General features: G+C 45.7%; 3 protein-coding genes across 4 annotated transcripts; 2 read left to right on the forward strand and 1 right to left on the reverse strand.

The window, feature by feature from the left end:
- Positions 1-549: 549 nt before the first annotated feature.
- On the reverse strand, positions 550-1,182 carry MIS12 (MIS12 kinetochore complex component; the record flags this gene model as incomplete). Its single annotated transcript, XM_082493123.1, has 1 exon — positions 550-1,182. The coding sequence occupies one exon, from the start codon at positions 1,180-1,182 to the stop codon at positions 550-552; it is 633 nt and encodes a 210-aa protein (XP_082349249.1).
- A 536-nt stretch (positions 1,183-1,718) lies between these two features.
- DERL2 (derlin 2) lies at positions 1,719-7,753 on the forward strand (the record flags this gene model as incomplete). Of its 2 annotated transcripts, XM_082493233.1 has the most annotated exons (7): positions 1,719-1,811; positions 2,331-2,396; positions 2,675-2,748; positions 3,197-3,290; positions 3,827-4,022; positions 4,597-4,687; positions 6,678-7,753. In XM_082493233.1, the coding sequence occupies 7 exons, from the start codon at positions 1,719-1,721 to the stop codon at positions 6,781-6,783; spliced, it is 720 nt and encodes a 239-aa protein (XP_082349359.1). In that variant the 3' UTR covers positions 6,784-7,753. The 2 variants fall into 2 exon arrangements, with proteins under 2 accessions (XP_082349359.1, XP_082349360.1); XM_082493234.1 differs by lacking the exon at positions 2,331-2,396.
- A 1,225-nt stretch (positions 7,754-8,978) lies between these two features.
- Positions 8,979-20,291, forward strand: DHX33 (DEAH-box helicase 33; the record flags this gene model as incomplete). Its single annotated transcript, XM_082492907.1, is given in 13 exon segments — positions 8,979-9,105; positions 9,108-9,338; positions 11,277-11,437; positions 12,233-12,460; positions 13,238-13,408; positions 14,308-14,493; positions 15,226-15,337; positions 15,707-15,866; positions 16,297-16,385; positions 16,964-17,091; positions 17,660-17,863; positions 18,638-18,724; positions 19,494-20,291. Coding segments are annotated over 13 exon segments (2,193 nt in total). The 3' UTR covers positions 19,803-20,291.
- Between the last annotated feature and the right edge of the window lie 208 nt (positions 20,292-20,499).

Below are 20,499 nucleotides of genomic sequence, written 5' to 3' on the forward strand. Positions count from 1 at the left end.
AGATCTATTTCTCATCAGAACCTTGACAACAGCATCACTGTCTATGGAATTCCTGGTGTCGGCTTTTAAATCCCAGTGAAGGGCACCTCAGCCAGACACTGCCAGTGCAAATCTGCTCCTTTGGGAAACAAGTACGAAGTCCCCACGTCCTCACTGACAAAAATATTGACTCTGAACTAGTATCAGTCTGGAAACTGATTTTTTTTTTAAATAACCAAAATAAACAAATGCTATGCCACATTCAAAGTCAATGTTTGTTAGGCCAGGAAGGTACGTTCACATCCAATCCAAAATTTATTCCCAATCACAACTTTCAGAGTTACATTTCAGAGAAAAACAAGGCTGTTTCGTCTCCATACTTCCCTAAGGAGCTGCTAAATAGATGCAAACTGACACAGTCCAACAGCTTTTAGTCGAGATCCTGGCAGAACTGGAGGAGTAAGGGATTTGGGGAGGTGTTTCTGGAAAGATAAGCCCCCGTCATTTCAAGCAAGCTGTCTAAATGATTTTTGTTGCCTTTCCATTACATTACATTTTGTTACATTTCCATTACAACAACTGATCGTGCTTTTTTATTTTTTTGCTTTTCTCTTCAACATCTTTCAGCACATCTTGCAGTTTCTTAGAGTTTTGCGTCAGGAACGCAAAGCTTTCTTTGAAGTTGCTGGTCCCATGCTCCCTACAAATATTGTCAAGCCCATCAAACCATTGCAAAATCTTCTCAAGCTCAGCCCGAACAGCCTTCTGTTCCTCCAGTTCTGCTTGCAGCGCCTGCCCAGCGGATGCCTCAGCCCTGTACTGCTGCTGCAGCTGACGGATCTCATCCTGAAGCTCCTGGAACTGCTCTTTGGTGTAGGGGTACTGCTCATGGACCTTGTCCTCGGGAAGGACCACGTTCTTAGGGATGTTTAACACCAGCTGCAGAAGCACTTCTTCCATCTTACTGAAGAGTTTATCGAAGTGCTCCTTCATGAAGAGAAGAAATTTCTCCGTGCTTTTCCGGATTTGGAAGGGGCTGATCTTACAGCCGGGAAACCCGTCCAGCTTCTTCAGGATTACGCTCTCGACCACCAGCATCACTTCGAAGAGATAGTCCTGGAAGGCGATGTAGACGCGCAGCATGCACGTCTGGGGGGTGAAGCCAAAGAACTGCGCTTCGTAGGCCATGGGATTGACCGACATGGTGGCGGACGAGAGCCGGTAAGGGCAGGAGAGAGAACCGCAGGCCCCGGGGCGACGGGCCTCGCTGCAGGCGGGAAGGCCGAGCCCGGAGCTGAGGGGAAGCCGGCTCCCACAGGAGGCCCAGCGCAGCCGCGGCCTCCCGCGCCGTTACCCGAGGCAGCAGGGCCGCTCCTCCCGCGCCAGTGCCGCAGACCCAGACCGAGGCCGGTGACGGTGCCGAGGAGTCGCCGCCGCTCGCCCTCCGGCCGCTCCGCTGCCTCCACCGCTTCCCGCCTCGTTCGAACACCCTCAGGAGGGCAGCCCCGCCGGCAGCCAATCAACGGCCGCGAGGATAAACGCGCTACCCAATCATCAAGCGCTCCAGCTCTCGGGGGGCGGGGAAAGGGACAGGAGCAGGCGGCCGCGCTCGCTGCTCGGCCAATGAGAGCGCAGCACCGGCGCCCATTGGCTCCGCCGGGGATTGGCGGCGGAGGGGCGGTGCGCGCAGGCGCAGACGCGTGGCGGAACCGGAAGCGGCGCGGGGGGGGCCCGCTAAGATGGCGTACCAGACCTTCCGGCAGGAGTACCTGCAGGTGCCGCCTGTGACACGGGCTTACACCACGGCCTGCGTCCTCACCACCGCCGCCGTGGTGAGTGGGGCCACCTCGGCCCTGTGGCCGCGCTCCCGCCGGCCCCACTGAAGGCCTGGCCCGTTGGCGGTGGGGCTGGCTATGTGGGGCCCCCGGTGGCCGCCCACCGCCTGACAGAGCTGAGGGAGGGTGCCCGGGAGAGGGGGACGGGGGTCGTTGGAGCTGTGCGGGCGGGCTGGGGAGAGGAGGGCGCTTGGGAGCTGCGGAAGGGGTTACCTGGGACGCCCCGCTGGCCCCAGGGCCGGGTCTCTTCACCTCGGGGCCTTCGGAGCAGAAGGGATCCCCGGAAAGCAGCGTTTCCAGGGCCCCCGTTGCTGTGAGACCGGGAAAGAAGCAAAGCACAAATAAATAATAACGGGGAGGGCTGAAGAGGTTATCGAGGCTGGTGTTTGCTAGAAAGCTCGATGTGCTGTCTGAGAGCTCGTTTGGCCCTTTTAGGGACAGAGACAAGGGGTTACTTGGGTGCGTGTAGCTTTCTCTTGCTGTATTGATTCCATCAAATGTTCTCTTCTTTTTCAGCAATTAGAACTAATCACACCCTTTCAACTGTATTTCAACCCTGAATTAATATTTAAACACTTTCAAGTAAGTGTTTTCTAAAGTGTGGGAGATTTTTAAGTAAACTGTTGACTTTAGAAGTGCTTGTCTTCTCAAAATTGGGTGTTACAAATGACTATGACTTCAAATTGGAATTATATCTTAAGAAAAATAATGAAGCTAGAGTACAGATCAGTATACTTTAGCTTAGGTCTTGGATTCATTGACTGTAAAGGATGTTTCAGTTACCTTGTTGCTTGCTTTTCTATTTAGACAATAAAAATAAGCTCTCCTGTTTAAAATCCTTGTATTTGTCTTATTTCCAGGTATGGAGGTTAATCACAAACTACTTATTCTTTGGACCAGTTGGCTTTAATTTTTTATTTAACATGATCTTTTTGTATCCTTCTTCAAGTTTGTTTTCTTTCCTTGGAAAGCAGAGCTCCAGAGTAGAGGAATGTTGCTATACATGCATATAGGCAAAAGTTCAGTTTTGCTCCACCATGAAGTTTCTGGGAGTTTAGCGATGCCGGCTTCACTGATGTCATGAACGGACATCAACAGGATCTGCTTCATAAGTTGTCAAGAATTTTTCCATTTATTTTTGTGGTGTTAAGACTTTGTTGTACAAGCCTGATCCATCAGGTTGCTTCTGACATACAGGAGAAAATTCCAAATAACTTTTTTCTCCTGGTCTGCCCTCTCTGCTAGGGCATCCAGAAAGAGCCAATTGGTGAAGTAAATTGATGCAAAACTTACATCTCAGCTCATGTATAATTGAATCGTTTTCCACTTGGATCTCTCTTTAAACTTATTTGCAATCAAATTTTCCTGACCTGCAACTTCAGATATCGTTACTGCCGAATGCTTGAAGAAGGCTCTTTTCGAGGTCGGACGGCAGATTTTGTATTTATGTTCCTTTTTGGAGGACTTTTAATGACTGTATCCTTCTATTTTATTCCAGACTGCTTTAGTAAAGCTAAAGATAAGTGAATGAGAACTGCAGCCATGATGATATTTTTATCTTAATTCTTAGATGATAATATATTTTGTTTGTAGTACAAGAGGTAACAGTATTTGTTAAAGTAGTTTTGAATGCTTTGTGACAGTTGCTGTCAAATACTATACTGATCTTTCAGGCTTTTTACTGCTTGACAGGATTATGGAAATGAGATTATCAGATAAGAGGGGACTGCTCAGGTGTGTCATCGTGCTCAGGTTGTCTAAGAGAAATGCTGGTGCTTCAGTGATTTCATGCTAAATTATATTTTAAAGAGATTATTCATGCTGCAGGTACCCAGAATCCTGCTATAGGTGTTGAATTTGATTGACTGTAGTTTGATTCACTTGAACCTGGGAAAGTACAGTTAACAGTTATATGGAAAACATAGGATTATAGGTTAAGCTGTGAAATTCTTCTCATGCTTGACCTCGCAACAATTACTTCGTGAACTGTTTTCTTTAACTACCCATCGCAGGTTTTTGGCCTGTTTGTGAACTTGGTTTTCTTGGGTCAGGCATTCACAATAATGCTTGTGTATGTATGGAGCCGCAGGAATCCCTATGTCCGTATGAACTTTTTTGGTCTTCTTATCTTTCAAGCCCCGTTTCTACCCTGGGTATTGATGGGCTTTTCGCTACTTTTGGGGAACTCCATCATTGTGGATCTGCTGGGTAAGGAATTGCAAGAATCACAAGGTTTTGTTCCTGCTAGTGTTTTACATGAAACAAAAAAATGTGGAAAAAAGAAAGGGCTAAAAGCCTCTTATTTATTATTAGTTAGTCTGGTATAATTAATGGTGCTATATTTATACCAGGCTTTGCTTGCTTTCTAAGCACTTTAGTGTATTTTGTGTTGTAACAAGGATGGAAAGATGATGCTTTGGCTTTTTATTGCTTGGAATCAGCCCAGGTACATAATCTGATCATGGGTGTCAGACTATTGAAGTAAAATAGCTTATATTATTATTTTTACCAATGCTAATAAAGCCATAACATCAGTACGTTCAAGAATGACAAGCGGCTTTCCTCGTATTAATGTCTTGTGGTGTAAGTTAGGCTTTTCATCTAATGTCAAGCTGCTTCATTGTTTTTTTTATTTCTGTATTTCTTATAGTATTTTCTGTGAAAGAAACAATGTGTGGTTTTATGTTTGTTTTTTATTTTTCCCCTGAAAACTAGTGATACATTTGAAAGCTGTAAAGGAGAAGTATTGAAAATCACCATTTGACTTTTCTTTGTATACTAGGCATTGCTGTTGGGCATATATATTTTTTCTTAGAGGATGTCTTTCCCAATCAGCCCGGTGGTAGACGGCTTCTGAGAACACCATCTGTCCTGTAAGTATTGGTGTCTGATTTGGAACGGATGTAGAAAAAGTGCTTGCATAGAAAACTGTAATTCAGTCACATCAATTTATGGTAAATTAGACAGTTTGAGATAGAATTGTGGTGTGTCTGTACTTTCTCTTTTAATTAACTTATATGCGGCGAACAAGGGAGGGGGGTCTTAAAGATGTGTAAGGGGGAACTAACTCATTGCAGAGAAGGGCTAAAGGCATCTTGTAACCCTTGATTTCTTCGGTAACACTTGTTAGTCTTTGCTGAGTTTTGCCTGTTGGTGGCACCAAAGCTGCATGTCTCTTATTGAGGTGTGAGGAATGAGCCCTGCTGTGTGTGAACAGAGTGACCGAGGTATTAAATATATCTAATATTTTTTTCATCTGTAAATAATTCTCTATTTCACAACTTTGGGAAAAGAATTCAGTGCTTGTACTACTGAATGGTGCTATTCCTACTCGGTTCCCTCTTGTGTGGAGGGCTGTAATCTGTAGTGCTGCACAGCAGCCTGGCTGAGAGCAGCTCTCCTAAACGATGGGGCAGTTGAGACATTGCAAGTTGAGCTCTGTGAGACTCTTACAGTTGTCTAGAGCTGAACTGAATTATCGTTTGTTTGTTTGAACTGGACTCCAGAAGCCTGGTTAATTAAAATGTCGTATTCAGACCCATGCTTAGTTTAACTGATGGGTCATTCCTGTTTGGTCAGACAAGTGAACTTACAGCGATGGTTTATTTTTGTTCAGTATAGGCTTTGTCTTCAGCAAGTAATTGTACCAGGTGATGGTTGCAGGAATGGCTGTCCCAGAGCAGCTGTGCTGGGCACTTTTGTAGGCCTGTACTGATCTAACTTGGCCTTAAGAGCTGAAGGCCATTTCTGGTGAGGGTTGCCTTCACATAAATGCACCTCTAGACAAATCAAGCGTCCAATTACACACGTGCACGTATGTTTGAGATTTCCCATTTTCATAGAGGGTATGTGCACCCAGCTGTGTGCAGGAGGAATCCGGAGGCTGTGGGAGCAGTGTGTGCTGTCTCAGTAATTCTCTTCCTCTGTGGAAGAAGTGTCAGCCTGTCTTCAGGCTGCCATTTAAATCCTTCTATATGTCTGGGTACAAAAGGCTGCTTATGATTCTTGTCTGGGTCTAGAATTTTTCCCAGATGCTTTAATTTTCTTTGATGTATTAGCTGTAATCCTGTAATACCCCTGGTATTTTCTTTTTTCCTGTTCTGAAAACTTCTCTGAAAGTCAGGCCTGTCACTCTGAGTGAAGAGAAATAATCCCTTTAACTATTCTAAGAACTGTCTTGTTAAACACACTTTACTTTTAAGACATTTTGGATATAATGATTGCTTGTGTGCAGCCTGTGATTTTTTTTTTGTTTGTTTGTTTGTTTATGTCAAAGAATCTACTACACTTTTGTTTCTGGATAAACAAATCTATGGAGAGGGAACATCTAAAACTGGTTTTGGGAGTGCCAAAATAACCTTCTAGATTAAGCATGATTTTTGTAATAAATAGGAAACCCAAGCCTCTAGCATCCCAAATGCAGACTCTTCTGTGGATTTCAAGTCTGCCTGTCAGTGCCTGCATCCTGCCTGTGAAATTGAGATAATGCTGCCTGTATTTGACACTTACTTTGTCCCCTCCTCAAGATGTGAAGAGCTCTTCAATATCCCATTCCTGTTTTGCTCTCTTATCCTGTCCTGGGAGAACATGCTAGCTGTATGAAATTCTGCCTTACACTGGAGGTGGAATTTTAACTTTCAACTGAATCTTGTCAGTCTCGGTTGATTTAGGCACGTAATTCTAGACCTTCTTCCAGATGGTTCCTAATTGGAGAGCACGTGTGACTTGGGTGTAAATCACCAATGCTTTGGCAGGCTGTTTCTGAGGGAGAATGCTGTACATGTGCAGAATTTGAGCAGTCTTGGTCTTATTGTGAAACATGTATTCTGAAGGAAAAAAACCAACCAAATTTCTGTTTTCCAGGAAAGCAATATTTGATACACCAGAAGATGATCCTAATTACAATCCCTTGCCAGAAGAACGACCAGGAGGATTTGCATGGGGAGAAGGTCAGCGCCTTGGAGGCTAATAAGTGTCTGTGCCAAAACCCAGTGACAAATGGGAAAGACTGACCTGAATAAAGTTCCGTACTGGGGACTCTCTCATTCCCCATCACAGAAAAGACACTTTTTGACGGCTCTATGGTTTTGAATACAAGCACTTTATGAAATGGCAGTCTAATCCAAGACACTTCCAGCCTACCAGTGTCTTTCCCAGTCAGGGAATTTATTGTGCTGGTAATGAAAATACTAATCCAGTGGAGCCAAAAAACTGAAACTGGAAACGATTTCCTGTCAACTTCAGTTAACAAGACCATGAGTACTTGTTTAAAGTGATTTCTAAAGCATTTTTTCAAGTTATTTGATACAGGAAACTTTACAGGGGACAAAACCAACTTTTGGGGGTTTAACTCATTTTTTTATTCTTGGATAAAACAGCTACAAGATGGCTGAAAGCGTAAGTCCCTATTTCGATGGCACAGGTTTTTTTTAATCTGAGATGCTATCGTCTCCAGCCTTGTTTGAATTGTAAGAAATACAACGTGCGGCATAATGCAGGCTTTTCGTTTTGCCAGTTGGGTTTCTGGGATGTGCCTCTGTGTGAATGTACTTGCAGGCTGAGGCTGCATTTTGATGGCTTTTCCCCCAAAGAGTCTGTGTTCAGATGACCAGGTTTGAGTCTTGCCGTTTTGTTTAAATAGGTAGTTCTACAAAATCCACACACGTACGCATACTTCTAACAGTTAATAAATGACTTGCAGCATTAGGGAAGAAAACTTGTCTGGAGTCGGAACTGCTCAAATATCTCAGATGATGAGTTGAATAAAATGTCTTGTGGATCCTTTTTTGTTAATCTTTTATATAGTCCTACAGTCTTGAGGCAGCTGGTGAAAAGCCAGAGGCTGGAAAAAGCAAGTCCCTGAAGAGATGGCATTAATGCAAGCTTTTCCCACAAGCGTGTCTCAGAACTGCTGGGAAACAGGATTGTCTGCTCAAGATGTTAAATTTGTGGTCTGTGTGACGTTTGTTGTGGGATGACATTTGTTGTTAGTGACACCAAGTAGGGTTTAGCTTTAAGTTCTGTTGATTAGAGATACCTATATGAGGAGGCACAAAAGGAATTCAGAGCACAGTTCAGGTCATGGCATTCAGTCACTCCTAAGATGTTATGGACTGTACTGAGTAGCCCTTTATTGATTATATCATGACGGATAAAACCGGATATTGTTGAAACTGCATCTCTCTCCCAAATTTGGGAGGATAGGCTCACTCTTGACACATGATCATCTTGTTTAGTCTCAGATTTTGCTGATCTTAAGAACCGGCTACCATTTTTTCACTTGTTTGTAGTCCAGGGATCTTACAGGGAAATGCTTTGTCCACAAGCAGCTTATTAGATTCTGATAAATGAAATTGATGAGTCCATTTATATATGCATTTTATCTCTAGGTTATAAAGACTTAAGGGAGATACATCATCCCTGCCCCCCCAAACAGACTTTAAATCTTACTCTCTAGGAGTACTAAAATTGTTCTGGACAGTGTTGCTTCAGGGTAGCTTTTGAGACAGGAATTAGATCAAGACCATTTTTTAGTTCCGTGATTGGGAGTCTCTTAGCAGTTTGCTGGTGGGGCGCTGGGGAGCGGGGATGAAGCTGGAAGACGGGCACTGTGGCTGGGGTCAAACCTTCTGTAAATCCAGGGCCCCACTGTGGGGTTGGTGAGGTGATGTCCCCTTCCTGAGGGTGACCTCCTCATCAGACTCATGTAAGGCGTCTCATCCATCCTTGCTCTTCCAAAGCTGCTTTCCTCACACGCCTCCTTCCACTCCAGTGGAGCATGGAAGACTGTTCTCTGTAAAGAGTAGTGCTGTAGTATTCCTATCTGGGAAGAACCTGGAAGTGTTGCTTACCTGTACCCCAGGACAAAAGTGACCTGTCAGACTACCACCCACCTTGGCCTTTAACTGCCCTTGGACCCATTCTGGGGCAGCCTGTCCCACACAGAGTGTGTTTAAATACCAGAGGCCTCTTTGGAGAGTGCATCATCAGCCATGTGTGATGTCAGGGCTTGTTTGTGCTGACAAATCATGGATTGGGATGTAAACCTGCCTCTCTAGGGTGTTACCTGCCAGTCGACTCTCGCCCGTCTGGGCTGAAGTTCAGCTCCTGGGGGTGTCCCTGTTGGGGGGGTTTGTCGCTGAGGCCCCACGACGCTCACTGCAAATGGCGCCTGCAAAGCCGCCGAACTACATCTCCCATCATCCCCCGCTCCGATGGGGGAGAATCACGTGCGCGGCACGGCGGCGTGATGACGCCACGGCGGGGCGGCAGCCGTTTCCCGGGCGACACGCTGCCTGAGGCGCGGCGGCAGCGGCGGCGGGGCGATGCCGCAGGGCGACGGGGCGCCCCCGGCCAAGCGGCTGAAGGCCGCGCTCCCCGCCCGCCCCGCCATGCTGCCTGCCTCCCCCGCCCCGCGCCGCCACCCGCCGCCCGCCGACTCCCAGCGCCGCGGCCTACCCATCTTCCAGGTGCGGGGGCCGCTGCTGAGCCAGCTCCGCGGCCTGGACAGCGCCGTCCTCATCGGTGAGTGCGGGAGCGGCGGCGGCGGCCCCGGCGGGGGATTCCTCAGCGCCACAGCCCCGCCGGCCGCCGCCGGGGCCTGGGTGAGCGGGGCTCCCCTCAGCGCGGCCTCAGGCCTCTCGGCGGGTGGCACCGGCGCCGCCCGGGGAGCATTGCTGCCGCTGCAGCGGGGCTCGGCGGCGGCGAGTGGCCTTCGGCGTCCCGAGAAGGGCAGCGGGTGTCCCCGGCGCGAGGTTTGGGCAGGTCCAGCCGGGCGTCGGGGAATGCGCAGCCTGCGAGATGTGGCAGAGAAATGGTTTGAGCAAAAATCTGAAACGGGGTAAATCAATCATGTTTTTGTTCTTGAGGGTCTGTTGTTTAAGGCAGCTGGTGAGTTAATTATTATGGAGAAGGCAAAAATATTTCACCCGCCTTTCTGTTTCACCATCCACGTGGAGTTCTGTCAACTTAAAGCCAAGTCGCAAAACCCGCTCTTCAGAAGAACGAGTCCTTTCAGATACATTTTCAGGAGCATTCACTAATTTTGTTATGCTTTCTTTGAGTCCAAGCTAATAAGCTTTTTGTCTGACTTTCGGGAGCTGAAGACACAGCTGGAAGTCTAAAGACTCAGCATTTCTTAAAACTAAGTGAAAAATGCTTTGTATTTCATTCCTATAAATGAACTCTTAAAAAAAATAGTAATGGTAACTGATAGATGTGACTGCATTTATCTCCTTTCTTCTGTATAATCTTGAGATTGTCAGTGTTACTTGCTAAATATACACTGTAATATGCCAGCAGCTGTGGAGTGGGCTAAAAAGCTCACTCATGCTATTTCCAGTCTGCAGCTGAAGCGCTTACGATTTGACTTTCTGATTCTTCTCTGCTTGGTGGTTGTCCTTCTGAATTTCTCACGCTGCTTCTTCTCTTGTCAGTTCTCCCCTCACTGCCCCAGCGTGCGCTGTACCATTGCTGTCTTGCAAGGATTGAGAGTACAGGGCTCTGATTTCCAGAGCCTCACACTCTTTCATGTAGAGCAATCCTTGTAACATGCTACTAGGAAGCTGTAAGGGATCTTACAGCTTACTCAAATCTGTGTGACAGTGATGTTAAAAACATTCTCTGCTCTTCCCTGCACGTTGCACTTCAAGACAGTTTCACTTGCAGTGCCTCAAAGCACTGATTTGTGCCATGTTACACTGTGCCTAGTAAGTTATGCCTTTTGTTGCCCATGCTGCGGTAAGTACATCTGCCTATATGCTTTTGCTCATTGCGGTCTTTGGTAGAGGCCATCTGTGTAGACCACAAAGAGTTTGTGTTGGAAATACACATGGGCACAAACGGAGTAGTGGTTGTTGTGTTGTGTGCTAGTGCTGTATGGATGGAGAAGACTTTCACTTGAGCCTGAAGGGGCCATCTCTGATTTCAGGAAGGCACAAAGGAAGACTTGCTGGCTTGTTGGTGCCTGCCCTTAGTGCTCATACAAAAGAGTCTCAAACTGTAACTTGTTACTTGCTGTTTGTGACAAAAGCTTTGCTTTAATTTGCTTACAGCTTTACTTTGAAACTTCCTAGTGTGTAGTGTAAATATTTGCATAAAACCAAATCAGTGTCTGTTCCTTGCTCTGTATGATTGTCTTCTTATGTTGGCTGTGTTACACAACAGACACTTCCTATCCAGACAGACTGGAATATGTTTCTAAACCAGAGTGTGGTTGGAGAGAACCCAGGTGAAAGGAGTTTTGTTGAGGAGTGGTCTAGCGACTAGAGCAAGGCATTGGGTTCTGTCCCTGGCCTGCTGCTACTTTATGGTGTGACTTTGGGCAAGTTGTCCAACCTCTTCCTGTCTTCAGGATCCTCATACTGAAATATGATTAAAAGTTAACATTAAAAAAATGAGTTGGGACCCTTCATTAGAAGATGCTATAAAGGGGAAAATCTCTATTCTTTTGATGTTCTTTAGGAGAAACGGGCTCAGGGAAGACCACTCAGATCCCTCAGTACCTCTACGAAGCAGGAATTGGCCGCCAAGGCATCATTGCTGTGACGCAGCCTCGCAGAGTAGCAGCTATATCCTTAGCTACCAGAGTCTCAGATGAGAAGAAGACAGAGCTGGGGAAACTGGTAGGTTGCTTTACAAAGTCTTTAGAGAGTTGGTTTGGTACTGCAGTGCTGGTGGGACTGTATCGATCGGGGCTTAATGGGTAAGATAAGCAGCCATGGGAATAATAGATAGACTTTATTTAATAATATGCCTGAATGAAAAAAAATGGCTTTTTACTTTCTTCTGCGGCTTGGGGGTGAGGAAGGCATGTTTGACTCTGTCTCTGTGCTATTTTACTTCTTGATTATTGTGTTCCTCCATTCGAAAAAATACTGGTTAATGAATAAAACAAAAAATATTGCATGCTCTTCCATTGCTTCGTGTATCAAAAGGCACTGTCAAGGAGAGCAGAGCACTGAATCTGTGCAGATCTATGAATCTGTGGGAGAAAAGTGGAAGAGAAAGACTTTCCCTACTTAAGGTCTTTGAAGAGCATGGAGTGGTTTCTAGCAGGGGAGGAAGGAAAGGAAACCTGGAGCATTTGGCAGCGTTGGGGTTGGAACTAGATGATCTCTAAGGTCCCTTCCAACCTAAACCATTCTACGATTCTATGATTTGAGATGAACTTCTAGTTGGGAAAAAAGCCAATTGGGATACAATGTTGAGAGCATCCTTTGGGTGGATTATTAGATTTGCAAGACAAACTTGCTCACGTCTGCAAATACACTGTTATGCTTTCCAGTCTCCTTGGAGTCCTGATTGGCTCTGTCTGATGCATTGGCCAGAGGGCTTTGTAGTTCTTCTTTGTGGTATGATGGCCACGAGAAATGCAAGTAACTTTGTGCTTGTACTTTCTATAATGATCGCTTCCATAGGTTGGCTATACTGTACGCTTCGATGATCTTACATCTGATGAAACTAGAATCAAGTTTTTAACAGATGGAATGCTGCTTCGCGAAGCTATTGGGGACCCTATGTTGCGGAAGTACAGTGTTGTCATCCTGGATGAAGCCCACGAGAGGACAATTCATACTGATGTACTCTTTGGAGTGGTCAAAGCTGCACAAAAGAAACGAAAGGAATTGGGCAAACTGCCACTAAAAGTATGCGCATCTAGGATGGTAGCGAGGGGCAGGGATGGGGCTTGAACCTTGAGCGCTATGAGTATCTCCGCGCGTTTTCCAAAGTGTTTGAAATTTCAGCCTTGACTGTTTTCCTGTTCCTAAAAAGCCCCTTTAAATCTGAATAGAACTTAAAATGTGTGGGCCTGTTAGGACACATCTGAACAAGGTTTCTGGTTACATCCATATTGCCTTTTTTCATGAGAGCCCCTTGAGTATGAGCTATAGACTAGACACATTGTTTGGGGAGATTTTGATACTGTTGCTGAGAGCACCCTGGATACAGGAGCTCTCTGTCTGATATGACAGCCGTATGACATGCTCACGCTGGGGAAGGAGGTTGCCCATGTGTGTCATGTGCATGAGAATTTATGTGAGTACGTGATGAAGTGTGTGAGAGCATGTTGGGTTTGATGGGGAGGGCATGTAGGGGACTGGTAGGTCCTAGCACTGTGTCGTTCAACAGACCTTTGTGCAACCTAGCTTTGTGGGTACTCAGGTCTGTTTATTAAATGTCAGAAGAGAATTTTAACACATCTTCTCTCATGTTATTATACCAACACATTATGCTTGTGTGTTACCAAAGCTGATGGCTTTAACAAGGAGAGATCACTCTTTTCTGTCCCAAACTCTGTGCGCTTTTTGCTGTTCCCAGCATATATCTCAGTCTCAGGAAGCTGGCTTTTGCCTAGTCCTGACTGGTAAGCGTCCTGCTGGGTCTAAACTGCAGCGCTAACTCATCTTATGCTCACATTGAAGGTGGTTGTCATGTCAGCTACGATGGATGTTGACCAGTTCTCCCAGTACTTCAATGGAGCTCCTGTTCTCTATTTAGAAGGCCGGCAACATCCCATTCAGATCTTTTACACCAAACAGCCTCAGAGTGATTACCTCCAAGCAGCACTGGTGTCAGTCTTCCAAATACACCAGGTATGGCGGTCTCCTCAGGTTTCCTCTTTCCCAGGGCTGTGAATTGTTAGCTGGGGGGACTCACAGAAGTGAGCTTGATGCTGCCAAATCGGAGCTGTCCCTGAGGTGCTCTGGGATGGCTGGGGAGCATGCTGGGTTAGTGAGTTGGATTGGCTCAAGTGAGGGCTTGACAAATGCCCGCGTTATTGCAAAAGTGGGAAGAAAGATTGGAAGTGGTCAGCTGTAAAGAGCCTTGGCTTGTAGGGGAAATCCAGGTGTAAGATGACAGTGATGTGGAGATTATTCTAATTTACTGTGAAAGTGTAACCACAGAGCAGGTAGAGGTCTATTAAAATAGCAGCTTATAGACATTTTGTGACTAAACGTTTGAATGTGAAACTGCCAGACAGTTAAGCTAAATCATTTAATAAAACTTTATTACCTACGTATAATGCTTTGAAAATGCTGCAGTTAATAGCATTGTGGGATTTGTACATCAAGACTGAAGTTGAAAGGAGGCTGCTAAGCAGAGCTCTCTGATGTCAATTCATACCTAATACCTAAATGTTCTTCTCACCTGTGTTTGCTGGCTCATACCTGGGTGCTTGCTGGCTCTCTCGCATGTCCTGGACAGTTATTTAATGAAATATACATGTGACTTTAAATGGTTCCTCCATCCTGTTAAGACTCAATCCTGCAAAATGTGTTTTACTCTTCACCTTTGGTGAATCAGTTGGGAACTTCAGGCTGCTGCATACCTTGCACCACATGTGTGCCTTTTCTTTCTTCCTTACCTTGCTGTCTTGCTGTCAGGAGAACATGTCATTACAGTCTCAGTACTCCCTCCCTATCCGAACTCACTCATCATTCGGAACACACATCTGAATTAACTTCTCAGTTGCTTTTTCCTCTGGCTCCAGGAAGCACCCTCTTCTCAGGACATCCTGGTGTTTCTGACCGGTCAGGAAGAAATTGAAGCAATGACCAAAACTTGTCGAGACATTGCCAAGCATCTCCCTGATGGCTGCCCACAGATGATGGTGATGCCTCTTTATGCTTCTCTGCCCTACTCTCAACAACTCCGCGTCTTTCAGGCTGCCCCCAAGGTGAGGCAATATGATGGGTAAACAAGATGAGTTTGTCTGTTTGCTTGCATGAGTGTTTGGAAGAAACATGGAATTTAAGGGGTTAAAGTGGCCTGTACTCATAGTAAGTAATAGTCTCCACTGTCTATAGACTTTGGGCTGAATGGTTCCAGGGTGATATAAGACGATGCAAATAGGATGGTATTAACAGGTACATACCATAAGTCATCTGGGATTATAAAAAAGGAAGGATTAGGTGGACTGAAAAGGGCAGAGGAATTGAAATTTGCCCAATTCATAGGAATTTTAAGTCCATATCACAAGAAAAGCTACAGCAGTTAATGGGCCAGCTAAATACTAAGAGAGCTGAAAGCCTGGGCATATTTGGCAGGGCCATAAGGAAAGGAAATTGTGCTGCCTCAGGCCTTTTTGTACCTGTTCAGCAGATAAATAAGAATTCAGATCTTGTCCTTGTGCCAGAAATGAAACCAAAATGGTTTAAAGACATATTGATAACAGCTGTCCTGGGTGGTGTATTTTGTCGCAAGAAGCATAAGCAGATGTTTTAGAAACTGATTAGGAACTAGAGGTTATCTTAACTTATGAGAGCTGGCATAGCAAGCATAGTATGTGGTCATAGCATGCTGCAGTGATATGTAGGCTTGGCCCATGCTGGCCAAAAGTAGTAGTGTTTCTTCATTGCATCTAATCTAAAATGGCTTTTGACTAACTTTAGTTTCCTCTTCCTTCCAGGGCTGTCGCAAAGTAATCCTCTCCACCAACATTGCAGAAACTTCCATCACCATTGCGGGAATAAAATACGTTGTGGACACAGGCATGGTCAAAGCAAAGAAGTACAGCCCTGGTGAGGAATTCTAAGGAATGATGCAGAGATTGTTTTCAGTTTTGTAGAATTTATTCGAGGCAATGAACCCCACTGAGAGCTGATTTAAAACACCCTCTGTGCTGTCTAAATTAATGTCCTAGATTTTAGGTGTGGGGGTTTTTTTTTGAGTACCAGCATTGTGGGGGTAAAAATCTGTCAAATTAATCTTCTCTTCATGGACACAGCACATGATAATTACCTTGCTTGAGGGTGCTAAACCAAGTGAAGTCTGACCTGTATTTGGATGGCAGACCCTGGGATTTTTTTGTTGTTAATCTTACAAAGTTACATTTTTCAAAGCTGCGTGTTACGCAAACGTTGACTGAAGTGATGCTTTTCCATACATAGAAATTGGTCTGGAAGTGTTGGCAGTCCAGCGGGTGTCGAAGGCCCAGGCTTGGCAACGAACAGGGAGAGCAGGGCGAGAGGACAGTGGGATTTGTTACCGGCTCTACACAGAGGACGAGTTTGAGAAGTTTGACAAAATGACAATACCCGAGATACAGAGGTGAGAAAAGAACCCTGATACCATCATGCTTCTTGCCACATCTCTTTTATGTGCTGTTACAGGCGGAGCGGTGTAAAGAACTGAACAGCAAAACTGGATCTAGGGTCTGACCAGTTGACTTTTAAGAAAAGTGAACTCTGGAGACTAAACAGAAAAACTAGGAAGCATTTGCTCAGGGTGGACATTTGGGCTCTAAGTCTCTAAACACACATGGGCAATAGTTCTCTTGACTTTCCTCTGGATCTTGGAGTCGCCTCCTACCCTTTGTGGGTTTAGGCAGTAAGGCTTCACCAGCCAGCATTGGACTAGTCTCTGCTGAGTTGCAGCACAGATATGAGGACTCCATCTCAGCTTACAGGAAAATAAAAGAAAAGAAAAAAAGAAGAAAAAAAAAAGAAAACAATCTCAGTTGTTTTTTCTGCCTATGCAGGTGTAACCTGGCCAGTGTGATGCTTCAGCTCCTGGCCCTGAGAGTTCCCAACGTGCTCACCTTTGACTTCATGTCCAAACCATCTCCTGGTAAGCAGTTACAAAGGCAGCCCTGGGAAAAAAAGGACCAATGAGTCACTGAAGAATTGCTTAAAAATAATGTCTTCAGGCTAGCCAGGGAAGATGGAGTGTGGGAGGTCAGGGCTGCGAAAGAGAAGCTGTCTCTGCTGCAGCTTCTGCTGGTGGTCCAGAAATCTCAGATTTATTTACTGCTCATCGCTTTTCCTCAGCCTCATCAGAGCAGCCATGGTTAGGGCAGAGACCTGGGGAGTCCAGCTTCCAAACGGAGCAGGGAGCAGTCTTGAGTCATAAAGAACATGAAGGTGGGCCTTAACTGCCAAGGAAAGACATAGAGAATCTCATGTGGCTTCTGCTGAAAGCTAGAGATGGCAGCTTTAGTTTCGCCTCTGGTTTTGCTACTTAAATCGGAAAAGGTGATTTTTCTACTGGATAGAGGGGTATAAACCACAGTTTGGGGCACTGATTAAACAGAAAGTACTTGTCCCTCTGGCCAGGGAAAGGAGGTCGTGATGGTACCAGCTGATCGTTCACATCCCTGCCAGTGTCACCCAGGAGGCCTCACAATTTGAACCTTCTTGTTTTGACAGATGCTATTCAAGCAGCGATCGAGCAGCTGGAGCTGCTGGGAGCTGTGGAACGAAAGGAAGATCAGCTTGTCCTAACCCCCCTGGGAAGGAAAATGGCAGCCTTTCCACTGGAACCAAAGTTCTCTAAAGTAAAAACTACAGAAAAATTAGCTAATTTTTATCTCGTGCTCTTCCCAGTACCGTTGGCATTTCTCTTTCAAACTCCTTAAACAAGGTCTGCAATTTGAGGAGACTGCAGCTGTACTAGTATATTTGCAATACGTTAATGAAGCACAGCTTTATTTCCAGCAACTATGCTGGTTTGCTTAGCACTTGTTTAATTCACGGGGTTTTTTTAAAAGATAATTTATTTCCTCTAGCACCCCTGAAGCTGAAACAAGGCTAATTCCCTTGCGATTTCTGAGATTGCTGGTAGCACTGTTTAGCAGTTTCATGAAGTGTCTGATGCTGTAGTTGATGTTAGTCGCCGTGTTTGTACTGTATATGAAGTGGCCAGTCTCAGGAAAGAGCATGACGGTGGCTGTCAAAGGTGCTTGGTAGGCCCATAAGATGATTTACAGTCTCTAGGCCCAAATGTTTATGAAATTATCCTAAACAATGCTTGGTAAAGTTTCTGGGCTGATGGTGAGCAGAAAAGTCTGCTCATCTGAAGTGGATTTGGTCAACTAAAAATCAGTTTTGTTCTGTGATTTGCAGACCATCCTCCTGTCCCCCAAGTTCCACTGTACAGAAGAGATCCTGACCATCGTGTCGCTGTTATCAGTGGACAGTGTCCTCTATAATCCCCCCGCCCGGCGGGATGAAGTGCAGTCCGTCAGGAAGAAATTTATCTCCAGTGAAGGGGATCATCTTACCCTGCTCAATGTGTACAGAGCCTTCAGAAATGTCAGTGGCAACAAGGTAGGATGCTCTGAGGATGCCAGTGCTCTCTGGGCTTGTGGTGGAGAGGAGCTTTTTTGGAATACAGCAGAGTGACATCTGCATCCTTTGCGGTTGATGCAATATGCATCCTTCCAAAGGAATGAGAAGAGAGGGCTTACTCATCCTTTACAATTTGGTAATTGGAGAAAGCTGTTCAAGTGCTGAAGGATCCCCCAGAAAGCTGTAGCAAAACTGGTTATCAAAAGCTTCATGAGGCCAGTTCTGTAATCAGAGCCAGGTCTCTTCCTTTCCTGGTTCCAGCTGGAAACAGGAGGGAGTGGGAGGGTGTTGAGACTTGCTGATAAATACCCTAGACGTGCTGTTTGGCAGGATTCATTGCAAAAACACTGAGCATATTTACAAGCAGATTTTGATTTATCCTACCCTATAAACTCCTCAATTTGATTTGTAGATGTGGAGTCTCGTGTACCCCATTCCTCGCAGCATCTGTCATTCTTGCGTCATTTGTTTTCACCACCTGTGGGATAGCAAGTGCTGTTTTGCAGCACTCGGTGACCTTGCAGGGCAATTCTGAGTAGGAAGAGAACAACATGCCGTTTCCTGGCACTGTGGGAGGGAATGTAGACAGAGGGGAGTAATCGGGTAGAAGTATGACAAGGAAATGGGTTAGCACCTTTTCTCTGAGAAAGATTGTGTGTTTGGAGGATTCTGCTTTTCATGGTATCCAAAGACTGTTGTGCTGCTTGGGTGGAGAAATGCCTTCTTCTAACTCCTGATGTCTCTCTGCTGCAGGAATGGTGCAAAGAGAACTTTGTCAATGGCAGGAACATGATGCTTGTGTCAGATGTCAGAGCTCAGCTCAGGGACATTTGTGTAAAGGTAATTGGTTGCCATACTGTATGCCATACTGCTTCACCTGTTTGTATTTTTCTGTTCATCCCCAAACTGATTTTGCTGTGCACCAAGTCCCAGGAGTGAGAAAATGTGGTTTTGTTTTCAGTCTCCTGTGAATAGTCAGGTAAAATTCCCAACTCTGCAGCTGCATCCCCAAATCTCAGGGCTGCAGGGCTCAGCGGGACAAGGAGAGGTGAGGGGAGAAGGGAGCTCTGGGAAGGCTTCTCGGGTAGAGGAAAGTTTTTCCTAAGGGATTTCGCTGCTCTAGTGTAAATGTGACTGTGCTATGTGTGCCACTGAGTGATGTCAGCCTCAGCAGCCCATGCTGGCTGGCTTCTTCATGGAGTCAGGCATTCAATTTCACAGCAGCTTGCACACCAGCGCTGTTCCTACCAGTCACAGAGCATAAGGCACAGCGTGGGAGCTGCTGCTGAATTCCTTGCAGTCTGTAAGTGACACAGGAGCCACCGTTCGGCAACTCTGTCCCGCTGCGAATGCTAGGTAGCCTAAAACTCACTCCCAGAAGGAGAGTCTCGATCCATTTTGCAGCTCATCTTTGGTTTGCTATTAGTCTGGATTAGCCTAACATCTACCTGAGCTGAATTCCTAGTTGTCCTTTTATATTTCCCACACTAGCAGGATTTCTGACACAAGATCACCTGATCTTGGAAGTCCCCTAAAATGGGGCTGTGTTTCCCCACAAGGGTGCGCGTACACGCTTGCGCTTACTCTTGTGTCTCTTGCTGCTGAACAGCTATCGATGCCAATCGAGTCCTCCCGCTCAGACACTGGAAACATCCGTCGCTGCCTGGCTCACAGCCTCTTCATGAACGCCGCCGAGCTGCAGCCGGATGGCACCTACAGCACTGTGGACACTCACCAGTTGGTGGCCATCCACCCCTCCTCCGTGCTCTTCCACTGCAAGCCAGCCTGTGTGGTTTACAATGGGCTGCTTCACACCAACAAGTGCTACATGCGGGACCTGTGCGTGGTGGATGCGGACTGGCTCTATGATGCAGCACCTGACTATTTCCGCAGGAAGCTCCGAACAGCCAAGAACTGAACTGTGGGTCTGGGAGTGACAGGTCCAGGGTTTTTAGGCTCACCCTAAAAGACTGGGGTTTTTTTGTTTTGTAATGAATGTATGGGAGCAGTAGAGCTATGCCTTGCAAATCAGGTAAAAACCTTAGAGAAAAATGGCTTCTCCATGAGAGCCAGACCTCACAAGTCTCCGTGTCTTAGAACCATCATCCCGTTTTTAACGGTTAATCTGTAAAAGGGGAACATAGCATGTACCCTGTGCGCGTGTGTATGTGTGTGTGATAATTCTGTACTAGGGGGGAAAAGGAGGCTGGTATCGGATTCCAGTTTTTAACTCTTACAGAAGTTTAACAGGCTTGTATATGAGGAAATGAAATCCTAAGAGCTTTTTTGAGCAAATTTGGTATTTTTGATGATTGTGCTTGTATCCTTAGTAGGTTTTATTGAGGAAAAAAGGAGAAAAAAGTTTAAAATGTCCACATACAGGTGAAAAAATGTCTTTTTTTACTATTTCTAGAAGGGAGGTGCTACTGTCTTTTACCTCATCAAACATCTTTCTGCCTCCATGTCATCTTCACTGTCTTATTTGTGACCACACGTAGGCCAGTAATGGTAATGTCTGCTTAGACAAGATCTTCACTGCTTGGGTCTGAGCCTCAGGGCTGCCAGTGGTTTCTTGGAGAGGTTGTCCAGCTGCCTGCATGTTTGGCATCATCTTT

This window comes from Vanellus vanellus (assembly GCF_965231255.1).
Source record: "Vanellus vanellus genome assembly, chromosome: 19".
Classification (NCBI taxonomy): domain Eukaryota; kingdom Metazoa; phylum Chordata; class Aves; order Charadriiformes; family Charadriidae; genus Vanellus; species Vanellus vanellus.